Genomic DNA, 10955 nt, shown 5'->3' with positions numbered 1-10955 from the left:
GGGGAGATTCATCTGAGATCACGAGTGTGCTGAAGACCTGCTCACTGGGAGTAAAGAGGACACCCATGGGGAGAGGATGCAGGGCTCGATGGACCTTGGTCTGACCCAGCCTGGCACTTCTTATGTTCTTATGTACAGGATGATGGGCTCGTGATCTTGGTCTGACCCAGCCTGGCACTTCTTATGTTCTTATGTACGGGATGCTGGGCTCGATGGACCTTGGTCTGACTCAGCAGGGCACTTCTTATGTTCTTATGTACAGGATGCTGGACTCAATGGACCTTGGTCTGACCCAGCCTGGCACTTCTTATGTTCTTATGTACGGGATGCTGGGCTCGATGGACCTTGATCTGACTCAGCAGGGCACTTCTTATGTTCTTATGTACAGGATGCTGGGTTCGATGGTCTGACACAGCCTGGCACTTCTTATGTATAGGATGCTAGGCTCGATGATCTGACCCAGCCTGGCACTTCTTATGTATGGGATGCTGGGCTCGATGGACCTTGGTCTGACCCAGCCTGGCACTTCTTATGTACAGGATGCTGGGCTCGATGGTCTGACCCAGCCTGGCACTTCTTATGTACGGGATGCTGGGCTCGATGGACCTTTGTCTGACCCAGCCTGGCACTTCTTATGTTCTTATGTACAGGATGCAGGGCTCAATGGACCTTGGTCTGACCCAGCCTGGCACTTCTTATGTTCTTATGTACAGGATGCTGGGCTCGATGGACCTTGGTCTGACCCAGCCTGGCACTTCTTATGTTCTTATGTACAGGATGCAGGGCTCAATGGACCTTGGTCTGACCCAGCCTGGCACTTCTTATGTTCTTATGTACAGGATGCAGGGCTCGATGGACCTTGGTCTGACCCAGCCTGGCACTTCTTATGTTCTTATGTACAGGATGCAGGGCTCGATGGACCTTGGTCTGACCCAGCCTGGCACTTCTTATGTTCTTATGTACAGGATGCAGGGCTCAATGGACCTTGTTCTGACCCAGCCTGGCACTTCTTATGTTCTTATGTACAGGATGATGGGCTCGATGGACCTTGGTCTGACCCAGCCTGGCACTTCTTATGTTCTTATGTACAGGATGCTGGGCTCGATGGACCTTGGTCAGACCCAGCCTGGCACTTCTTATGTTCTTATGTACAGGATGCAGGGCTCGATGGACCTTGGTCTGACCCAGCCTGGCACTTCTTATGTTCTTATGTACAGGATGCTGGGCTCGATGGACCTTGGTCTGACCCAGCCTGGCACTTCTTATGTTCTTATGTACAGGATGCAGGGCTCAATGGACCTTGGTCTGACCCAGCCTGGCACTTCTTATGTTCTTATGTACAGGTTGCAGGGCTCGATGGACCTTGGTCTGACCCAGCCTGGCACTTCTTATGTTCTTATGTACAGGATGCAGGGCTCGATGGACCTTGGTCTGACCCAGCCTGGCACTTCTTATGTTCTTATGTACAGGATGCTGGGCTCGATGGACCTTGGCCTGACCCAGCCTGGCACTTCTTATGTTCTTATGTACAGGATGCAGGGCTCGATGGACCTTGTTCTGACCCAGCCTGGCACTTCTTATGTTCTTATGTACAGGATGATGGGCTCGATGGACCTTGGTCTGACCCAGCCTGGCACTTCTTATGTTCTTATGTACAGGATGCTGGGCTCGATGGACCTTGGTCTGACCCAGCCTGGCACTTCTTATGTTCTTATGTACAGGATGCTGGGCTCGATGGACCTCAGTCTGACCCAGCCTGGCACTTCTTATGTTCTTATGTACAGGATGCTGGGCTCGATGGACCTCAGTCTGACCCAGCCTGGCACTTCTTATGTTCTTATGCTGGACAGCCTGGATGCTCCCTTTTGGTGTTTATCTGCTGTCATTTACTGTGTTACTATGTTACTATGTTACTGTGTTACTATGTTACTATGTTACAATGTTCCTGTGTTACTGTGTTACATATTACCTGGGTCCATGCATTTGCTCCCACTGTGCTCACTCTCTTTTTTTTTAGTTTCTGTACTTTGTGCTCTGTTTTACCATCTCTAATCTGCTGGTACACTTTGTGAGTCATATAGAAAGAATTGAGAAAAAGCTGGTGATGGGCAGAGGTGTGAGTCTTGCCCAGGTATTTCTTCCTCCAAATAATCCATCCTAGGGAAGTGTTCCTGAGCACAAGGAGTGCGCTGCCAATCTCCTTCATCTCTGCTCTGCCTCCTTCACTCTGGAGTTTGCCCTGCACAGTAGTAACCCAGGGCTGATACTCATTCTCCCTGCCACAGTAAGTTAGGTATTAAACCTGATCGGACTTCATAAACTGGATTTTTCCATTTCCTAATTTGTAAATCTTTTAATTATGAGACGAATGAGAGTTTTCACAGCTTCTGAAAATATTTAAACAGGCTGACAAGTTGCAGGAAGACACCAGGAGCAGGTAAGCTGCTTCCGAAGCTGGCGAGGTAGAGGTGTATCTCTGCACACATTTCGCTGTACCTGTAAATGTGTGTCTTTTTTAGACTTTGAGCACCTTTGTGACTGTGCACATGTAATTATGAATGACTGTCTGTATTTCTGTAAATGTCAATGTATGTGGAAATGCATGCTTACATTTCTATCAAAAACAGGTATGTCTGATTTTGGACTGTAAATGTGTAAATATCTTTATTTTATTTATTTAAAATATGTATACCCACTCAATGCACTGATCTTGACAGTTTACAGTCAATATACATAAAATAATAATGTATAAAATATTAATTTAAAAGCATGAATAATGATATGTATGCATGTCTCTCTGTATTCCGTCTGTCTCTATATTTGTGCATTTGTAACTTTGTGGATATTGCTCTTAATTTAAGGAGGAAAGGGGGTGTTCATTTGAACTGTTTCAGTTTTAGGGAAAGTGTATAGAAATGAAGAAGAGAGAAATCTCTAGACTGAGGACTTGTATGAACACTTGTTCTGTATACGCAGAGACAACTCTAGAAGTCAGGCACAATATAAGTGCCAATCTAGGTCAGACTAATGGTCCAGTGAGCCCAGCATCCTGTCTCCAGCAGTGACCAATCCTGGTTACAATTATCCAGAAGATCACCTTTATGTTGCTCACTCCCAGATGTTCTAGGAGGTGATAATCCTCATGTCTGCCTGGCAAATAAGTATCAATGGATCTGTCCTACAGAAACTTCTTCAAACTTTTTTGAAACCAACTCTGGTATTAACTTTGACCACATCCTCCGGTAACAAATTCCTCATTGCAGGCTGCTATCTGTGAATGTTACAGTGTGAGCTGGTGCTTGTGAATGTTACAGTGTGAGCTGGCGCTTGTGAATGTTACAGGGTGGGCTGGTGCTTGTGAATGTTACAGGATGGGCTGGTGCTTGTGTGAATGTTACAGTGTGAGCTAGTGCTTGTGAATGTTACAGGGTGGGCTGGCGCTTGTGAATGTTACAGTGTGAGCTAGTGCTTGTGAATGTTACAGGGTGGGCTGGTGCTTGTGAATGTTACAGGGTGGGCTGCCGCTTGTGAATGTTACAGGGTGGGCTGGTGCTTGTGAATGTTACAGTGTGAGCTAGTGCTTGTGAATTTTTTTTTATTTATTTATTTAAAAGTCTTATATACCGCAACAATGGGTAGGTAAACTATCCGTCTAGGTGGTTCACATATTTGAACATACATAATTTAGTCACATTTTAAAACATACTTACATAATGTGAATGTTACAGGATGGGCTGGTGCTTGTGAATGTTACAGGGTGGGCTGGTGCTTCTAATTGTTCCTGGGTGGGCTGGCGCTTGTGAATGTTACAGTGTGAGCTGGTGCTTGTGAATGTTACGTGTGGATTGATAACTTGTGATTGTTGTGGTGTGTGTTGGTGCTTGTGAATGTTACAGGGTGGGCTGGTGCTTCTAATTGTTCCTGGGTGGGCTGGCGCTTGTGAATGTTACAGTGTGGGCTGGCACTTGTGAATGTTATGTGTGGATTGATAACTTGTGATTGTTGTGGTGTGTGTTGGTGCTTGTGAATGTTACAGGGTGGGCTGGTGCTTCTAATTGTTCCTGGGTGGGCTGGCGCTTGTGAATGTTACAGTGTGGGCTGGCACTTGTGAATGTTACAGTGTGAGCTGGTGCTTGTGAATGTTACAGGGTGGGCTGGTGCTTGTGAATGTTATGTGTGGATTGATAACTTGTGGTTGTTGTGTGAGTTGGTGCTTGTGAATGTTACAGTGTGAGCTGGCACTTGTGAATGTTATGTGTGGATTGATAACTTGTGATTGTTGTGGTGTGTGTTGGTGCTTGTGAATGTTACAGTGTGAGCTGGCACTTGTGAATGTTATGCGGTGGGCTGGTGCTTGTGAATGTTATGTGTGGATTGATAACTTGTGATTGTTGTGGTGTGTGTTGGTGCTTGTGAATGTTACAGTGTGAGCTGGCACTTGTGAATGTTATGCGGTGGGCTGGTGCTTGTGAATGTTATGTGTGGATTGATAACTTGTGATTGTTGTGGTGTGTGTTGGTGCTTGTGATTGTGCCAGAGTGAGCTGGCACTCATGAGTCTTGTAGCTTTGGGCTGGTGCTTGCCATTGTTATGTGTGGGCTGGCAGTAAGAAGCATATCACTGCCAGCCAGAGTTATGTCACCACAGAAAATGGGTGTCTGCCCAGTTCTCTATTTCGTAAGTATAAGGAATGAATTAGAAAAACAGGTTCTTAAGAGGGAAAGGATATGGCTTAATATGCAGTATTGCATTTGTTTTTCATTCACATTGTATTCCAAAGCCCCTCACCAGCAGTTACCCAGAATATGATGAAAGGAAGAAGCCAGAGGAGTCACTGCGCCAGTGGATCTGATGGAAGAGTTAAGATAGTCCCAGAGTTTTAATTTTCTGTTGCAAAGTTTTTTCGTATGAAGAAATTCCCCAAATTATGTTGAAATAGGAACTGAAAAAACAGAACTGAATCATCTGTCCCTTATAACCTGGTGCCAGGTAGCCACTCTAGAATGAATAAATAGATGGATATACAGATAGATAAGATATTACATAGAGGAATAAATACTCTACAGGGTGCTGGACAGACAGATGGAGAGATAATACTGTACATAGTGATGGGTCCATACTCTAGACAGTGATGGACAGACAGATGGAGAGATAGATACTGTACACAGTGATGGGAGCAAGCATTAGAGGGTGATGGACAGACAGATGAAGAGATAGATACTGTACATAGTGATGGATACATACACTACAGGGTGGACATTAAAATTGTTGGCCCAGGGTGCTGTGACAATCAAAAAAGCAAACAGAACGTTAGGAATTATTAGGAAGGGAATGGCAAATAAAACGGAGGATGTCATAATGCCTCAGTATCTCTCCATGGTGAGACCACACCTTGAATACTGTGTGCAATTCTGGTCACCACATTTCAAAAAGATATAGCTGCACTGGAAAATGTTCAGAGAAGGGCGACCAAAATGATAAGGGGCATAGAACGGCTGCCCTATGAGGAAAGGCTAAAGAAGTTAGGGCTGTTCAGTTTGGTGAAGAGATGACTGAGGGGGGATATGATAGAAGTCTAGAAAATCACGAAAGGACTTGAACAAGTTAATGTAAATTGGTTATTTACTTTGTCAGATAATTGAAGGACCTGGGGTAATCCATGAAGTTAGCAAGTAGCTCATTTAAAACAAATCAAAGAAAAGCGTTTTTTTACTTAGCACATAGTTAAGCTCTGGAATTCATTGCCAGAGGATGTCGTTACAGCAGTTAGTGTAACTGGGTTTAAAAAAGGTTTGGATAAGTTCCTACAGGATAAATCCACAAACTACTATTACGGTAATTAATAAGCAATAGTAGCTTGTGATCTATCTAATGTTTACTTGCCAGGTACTTGTGACTTGGATTGGCCACTGTTGGAAACAAGATACTGGGCTTGATGGACCCTTGGTCTGACCCAGTATGGCATATCTTATGTTCTTATGTTCTTATGATGGACAGACAGATGGAGAGATAGATACTGTACTCAGTGATGGGTACGTACACTAGAAGGTGATAGACAAATGGAGAGATAGATTGTACACAGTGATGGGTACATACACTAGAGGGTGATGGACAGATAGATGGAGAGAGATACTGTACACAGTGATGGGTACATACACTAGAGGGTGATAGACAGACAGATGGTGAGACAGATACTGTACACAGTGATGGGTACATACACCAGAGAGTGATGGACAGACAGATGGAGAGATAGATACTGTACACACTGATGGGTACATACACCAGAGAGTGATGGACAGATAGATGGAGAGAGATACTGTACACAGTGATGGGTACATACACTAGAGGGTGATGGACAGATAGATGTAGAGAGATACTGTACACAGTGATGGGTGCATACATTAGAAGGTGATAGACAGATGGAGAAATAGATTGTACACATTGATGGCTACATACACTAAAGGGTAATGGACAGACACATGGAGAGACAGATATGGTATACAGTGATGGGTACATGCATTAGAGGGTGATGGACAGACAGATGGAGAGACAGATACTGTACACAGTGATGGCTACATGCATTAAAGGGTGCTGGACAGATAGATCAATCCTTATCTGCTTTTACACTGGATCCTGTATTTAATCAGAGAGATTTCTGTGCACTGATGGATTTCTTGACTCTCCTATTGTTAGGATACTGCTTGAAATCCATCTTTTCCATTAACAGATGACTAACACCATATGAATTACGTTGTTTAGCTTATCTGCAAAGATTTTTTGACTTAGGCTAGCTTGAGCATCATTGCCACTGCCTGACTCCTGCTTTCCCCATGTGCATCTTTTACACAGACCGTGCAGATCACTTCCACGTGTGCACAGTGATGGAGAGCAGAACGACCGTGAGCACTGCCTCTGCTGCCACCACACCTGCCTTGGATGCCTTTCCCCAGCAGACCCTTGAGGCCGTGGACATTGTGGTCCTGGTGCTCTACTTTGTTTTTGTCTTGGCCGTGGGATTATGGGTAAGACATTCCTCTGACATCCTCTTTATTCTTCAGGAAATGTAACCATGTTTGGTGTGGATGGAGCTTGCCGAATGTGTGTTCTTCTCCTCAGCTTCTCGCCTGCTGCAGCAGCCTGGCTGAGATGAGCTATGGGCAGTGCTTCTCAATCTTTCATGACTGCTGTACCCCCTTGGAGATTGTCTTGTGAACCCCTAGGATCGTAACATTTAAAAGTTCACAGCAAACATAATGCACATCTCTCTGTGGTATTTGGGTTTGGCATTCAATTGTCAAATATCAAGCCCCTGCCCCCACCCATGGGACACCGATGGTGTTGAAGTCACTTTGCACAGAAATTGGTGTGAAATCCGACGGTGCTGAGGAACCTGGAGAACACATTTCTTGTTGTATTTCATTGTCTCTTCCCAACAAATTGGTACCAGTTTAAAGCTTAAGGGAGAAATGGAAGGGGCTGAGGCAGGGTAAGGGAGTGCCAGTAAATCCAAGGGATGGGGGAGAAATATTACATGTGGAGGCTGCTCTCAGGTGAGAGACTCAGGAAATTACAAAGTCATGTCCTATTGTGGTCTGGCAAGGGGCTAAAAGGCTAGAAACCGAGAGTAGGACTAACTGGTCAGTTTTCCAAATGGACAAAGGTCCTTAGTGGGGCACCACGGGGATCGGCACTGGGACGGGTGCTGTTGGATGTATTCATAAACGATCTGACAAAGGGAATGACGAGGGAGGTAATCAGATTTGCAAATGCACAAAATTATTCAAAGTTATTGAAACAGCAGCGGATTGTGAGGAAGTTCAGAAGAACCTTGTGATGCTAGGAGACTGGGCAATTGAATGGCAGATGAAATTTAATGTGGAAAAGTGCAAAGTGATGCACACAGGGGAAAACTAATCCCAACTATAGGTTCTGGTTGGGAGTCACCAACCAGGAAAAGGACCTTGGAGTCCTTGTGGAGAATACGTTGAAATCCTCAGCTCAGTGTATGGCGGCGGGAGAAAAAGCAAATAGAATGTTAGGAATGACCCGAAAAGGAACGGAGGAGAAACGGAGAATGTCCTATTGCCTCTATATGGAGCCCTGGTGCGCCCGCACCTTGAGTACTGTGTGCAGCTCTGGTCCCTGCATCTCCAGAAAGACACAGCAGAACTGGAAGAGGTGCAGAGGGGGTGACAGAGATGATAAAGGGGAGGGAACATCTCTCCTGTCATGAGAGGCTACGCAGGCGAGAGCTCCTCAGCTTGGAAGAGACACAGCAGAACTGGAAGAGGTGCAGAAGGGGTGACAGATGATAAAGGGGAGGGAACATCTCTCCTGTCATGAGAGGCCACGCAGGCGAGAGCTCTTCAGCTGGGAAAAGAGACAGCAGAACTGGAAGAGGTGCAGAGGGGGTGACAGAGATGATAAAGGGGAGGGAACATCTCTCCTGTCATGAGAGGCTACGCAGGCGAGAGCTCTTCAGCTGGGAAAAGAGACAGCAGAACTGGAAGCGGTGCAGAGGGGGTGACAGAGATGATAAAGGGGAGGGAACATCTCTCCTGTCATGAGAGGCTACACAGGCGAGAGCTCTTCAGCTGGGAAAAGAGACAGCAGAACTGGAAGCGGTGCAGAGGGGGTGACAGAGATGATAAAGGGGAGGGAACATCTCTCCTGTCATGAGAGGCCACGCAGGCGAGAGCTCTTCAGCTTGGAAGAGACAGCAGAACTGGAAGAGGTGCAGAGGGGGTGACAGAGATGATAAAGGGGAGGGAACATCTCTCCTGTCATGAGAGGCTACGCAGGCGAGAGCTCTTCAGCTTGGAAAAGAGACAGCAGAATTGGAAGAGGTGCAGAGGAGGTGACAGAGATGATAAAGGGGAGGGAACATCTCTCCTGTCATGAGAGGCTACGCAGGCGAGAGCTCTTCAGCTTGGAAAAGACCCAGCAGAACTGGAAGAGGTGCAGAGGAGGTGACAGAGATGATAAAGGGGGAGGGAACATCTCTCCTGTCATGAGAGGCTACGCAGGCGAGAGCTCTTCAGCTTGGAAAAGACCCAGCAGAACTGGAAGAGGTGCAGAGGAGGTGACAGAGATGATAAAGGGGAGGGAACATCTCTCCTGTCATGAGAGGCCACGCAGGCGAGAGCTCTTCAGCTTGGAAAAGACCCAGCAGAACTGGAAGAGGTGCAGAGGGGGTGACAGAGATGATAAAGGGGAGGGAACATCTCTCCTGTCATGAGAGAACTACGCAGGCGAGAGCTCTTCAGCTTGGAAAAGACCCAGCAGAACTGGAAGAGGTGCAGAGGAGGTGACAGAGATGATAAAGGGGAGGGAACATCTCTCCTGTCATGAGAGGCCACGCAGGCGAGAGCTCTTCAGCTTGGAAGAGACACAGCAGAACTGGAAGAGGTGCAGAGGGGGTGACAGAGATGATAAAGGGGAGGGAACATCTCTCCTGTGATGAGAGAACTACGCAGGCGAGAGCTCTTCAGCTGGGAAAAGAGACAGCAGAACTGGAAGCGGTGCAGAGGGGGTGACAGAGATGATAAAGGGGAGGGAACATCTCTCCTGTCATGAGAGAACTACGCAGGCGAGAGCTCTTCAGCTGGGAAAAGACCCAGCAGAACTGGAAGAGGTGCAGAGGGGGTGACAGAGATGATAAAGGGGAGGGAACATCTCTCCTGTCATGAGAGGCCACGCAGGCGAGAGCTCTTCAGCTGGGAAAAGACCCAGCAGAACTGGAAGAGGTGCAGAGGGGGTGACAGAGATGATAAAGGGGAGGGAACATCTCTCCTGTCATGAGAGGCCACGCAGGCGAGAGCTCTTCAGCTGGGAAAAGACCCAGCAGAACTGGAAGCGGTGCAGAGGGGGTGACAGAGATGATAAAGGGGAGGGAACATCTCTCCTGTCATGAGAGGCCACGCAGGCGAGGGCTCTTCAGCTGGGAAAAGAGACAGCAGAACTGGAAGAGGTGCAGAGGGGGTGACAGAGATGATAAAGGGGAGGGAACATCTCTCCTGTCATGAGAGGCCACGCAGGCGAGGGCTCTTCAGCTGGGAAAAGAGACAGCAGAACTGGAAGAGGTGCAGAGGGGGTGACAGAGATGATAAAGGGGAGGGAACATCTCTCCTGTCATGAGAGGCCACGCAGGCGAGGGCTCTTCAGCTGGGAAAAGAGACAGCAGAACTGGAAGCGGTGCAGAGGGGGTGACAGAGATGATTAAGGGGAGGGAACATCTCTCCTGTCATGAGAGGCTACGCAGGCGAGGGCTCTTCAGCTGGGAAAAGACCCAGCAGAACTGGAAGCGGTGCAGAGGGGGTGACAGAGATGATAAAGGGGAGGGAACATCTCTCCTGTCATGAGAGGCTACGCAGGCGAGGGCTCTTCAGCTGGGAAAAGACCCAGCAGAACTGGAAGAGGTGCAGAGGGGGTGACAGAGATGATAAAGGGGAGGGAACATCTCTCCTGTCATGAGAGGCTACGCAGGCGAGAGCTCTTCAGCTGGGAAAAGAGACAGCAGAACTGGAAGAGGTGCAGAGGGGGTGACAGAGATGATAAAGGGGAGGGAACATCTCTCCTGTCATGAGAGGCTACGCAGGCGAGAGCTCCTCAGCTTGGAAAAGACCCAGCAGAACTGGAAGAGGTGCAGAGGGGGTGACAGAGATGATAAAGGGGAGGGAACATCTCTCCTGTCATGAGAGGCTATGCAGGCGAGAGCTCTTCAGCTGGGAAAAGAGACAGCAGAACTGGAAGAGGTGCAGAGGGGGTGACAGAGATGATAAAGGGGAGGGAACATCTCTCCTGTCATGAGAGGCTACGCAGGCGAGAGCTCTTCAGCTGGGAAAAGAGACAGGAGAACTGGAAGACGTGCAGAGGGGGTGACAGAGATGATAAAGGGGAGGGAACATCTCTCCTGTCATGAGAGGCTACGCAGGCGAGAGCTCCTCAGCTTGGAA

General features: G+C 47.5%; 1 protein-coding gene across 3 annotated transcripts in view; it reads left to right on the top strand.

The window, feature by feature from the left end:
* The first annotated feature begins 2051 nt into the window (after positions 1-2051).
* SLC5A11 (solute carrier family 5 member 11) overlaps positions 2052-10955 on the top strand; it is a 51628-nt gene continuing 42724 nt past the window's right edge. The window contains exons 1-2 of one of the 3 annotated variants that reach the window (XM_029576250.1): positions 2052-2284; positions 6850-7022. In XM_029576250.1, coding sequence (XP_029432110.1) covers positions 6882-7022 — 141 coding nt within the window. In that variant the 5' untranslated portion in view covers positions 2052-2284; positions 6850-6881. The other 2 variants (XM_029576249.1, XM_029576252.1) reach the window with 2 other exon arrangements.

Source organism: Rhinatrema bivittatum, chromosome 14 (assembly GCF_901001135.1).
Source record: "Rhinatrema bivittatum chromosome 14, aRhiBiv1.1, whole genome shotgun sequence".
In the NCBI taxonomy this organism is placed as follows: Eukaryota; Metazoa; Chordata; class Amphibia; order Gymnophiona; family Rhinatrematidae; genus Rhinatrema; species Rhinatrema bivittatum.
Note: the sequence above shows the minus strand (reverse complement) of the source record. Positions and strands in the feature narration are given on the sequence as shown.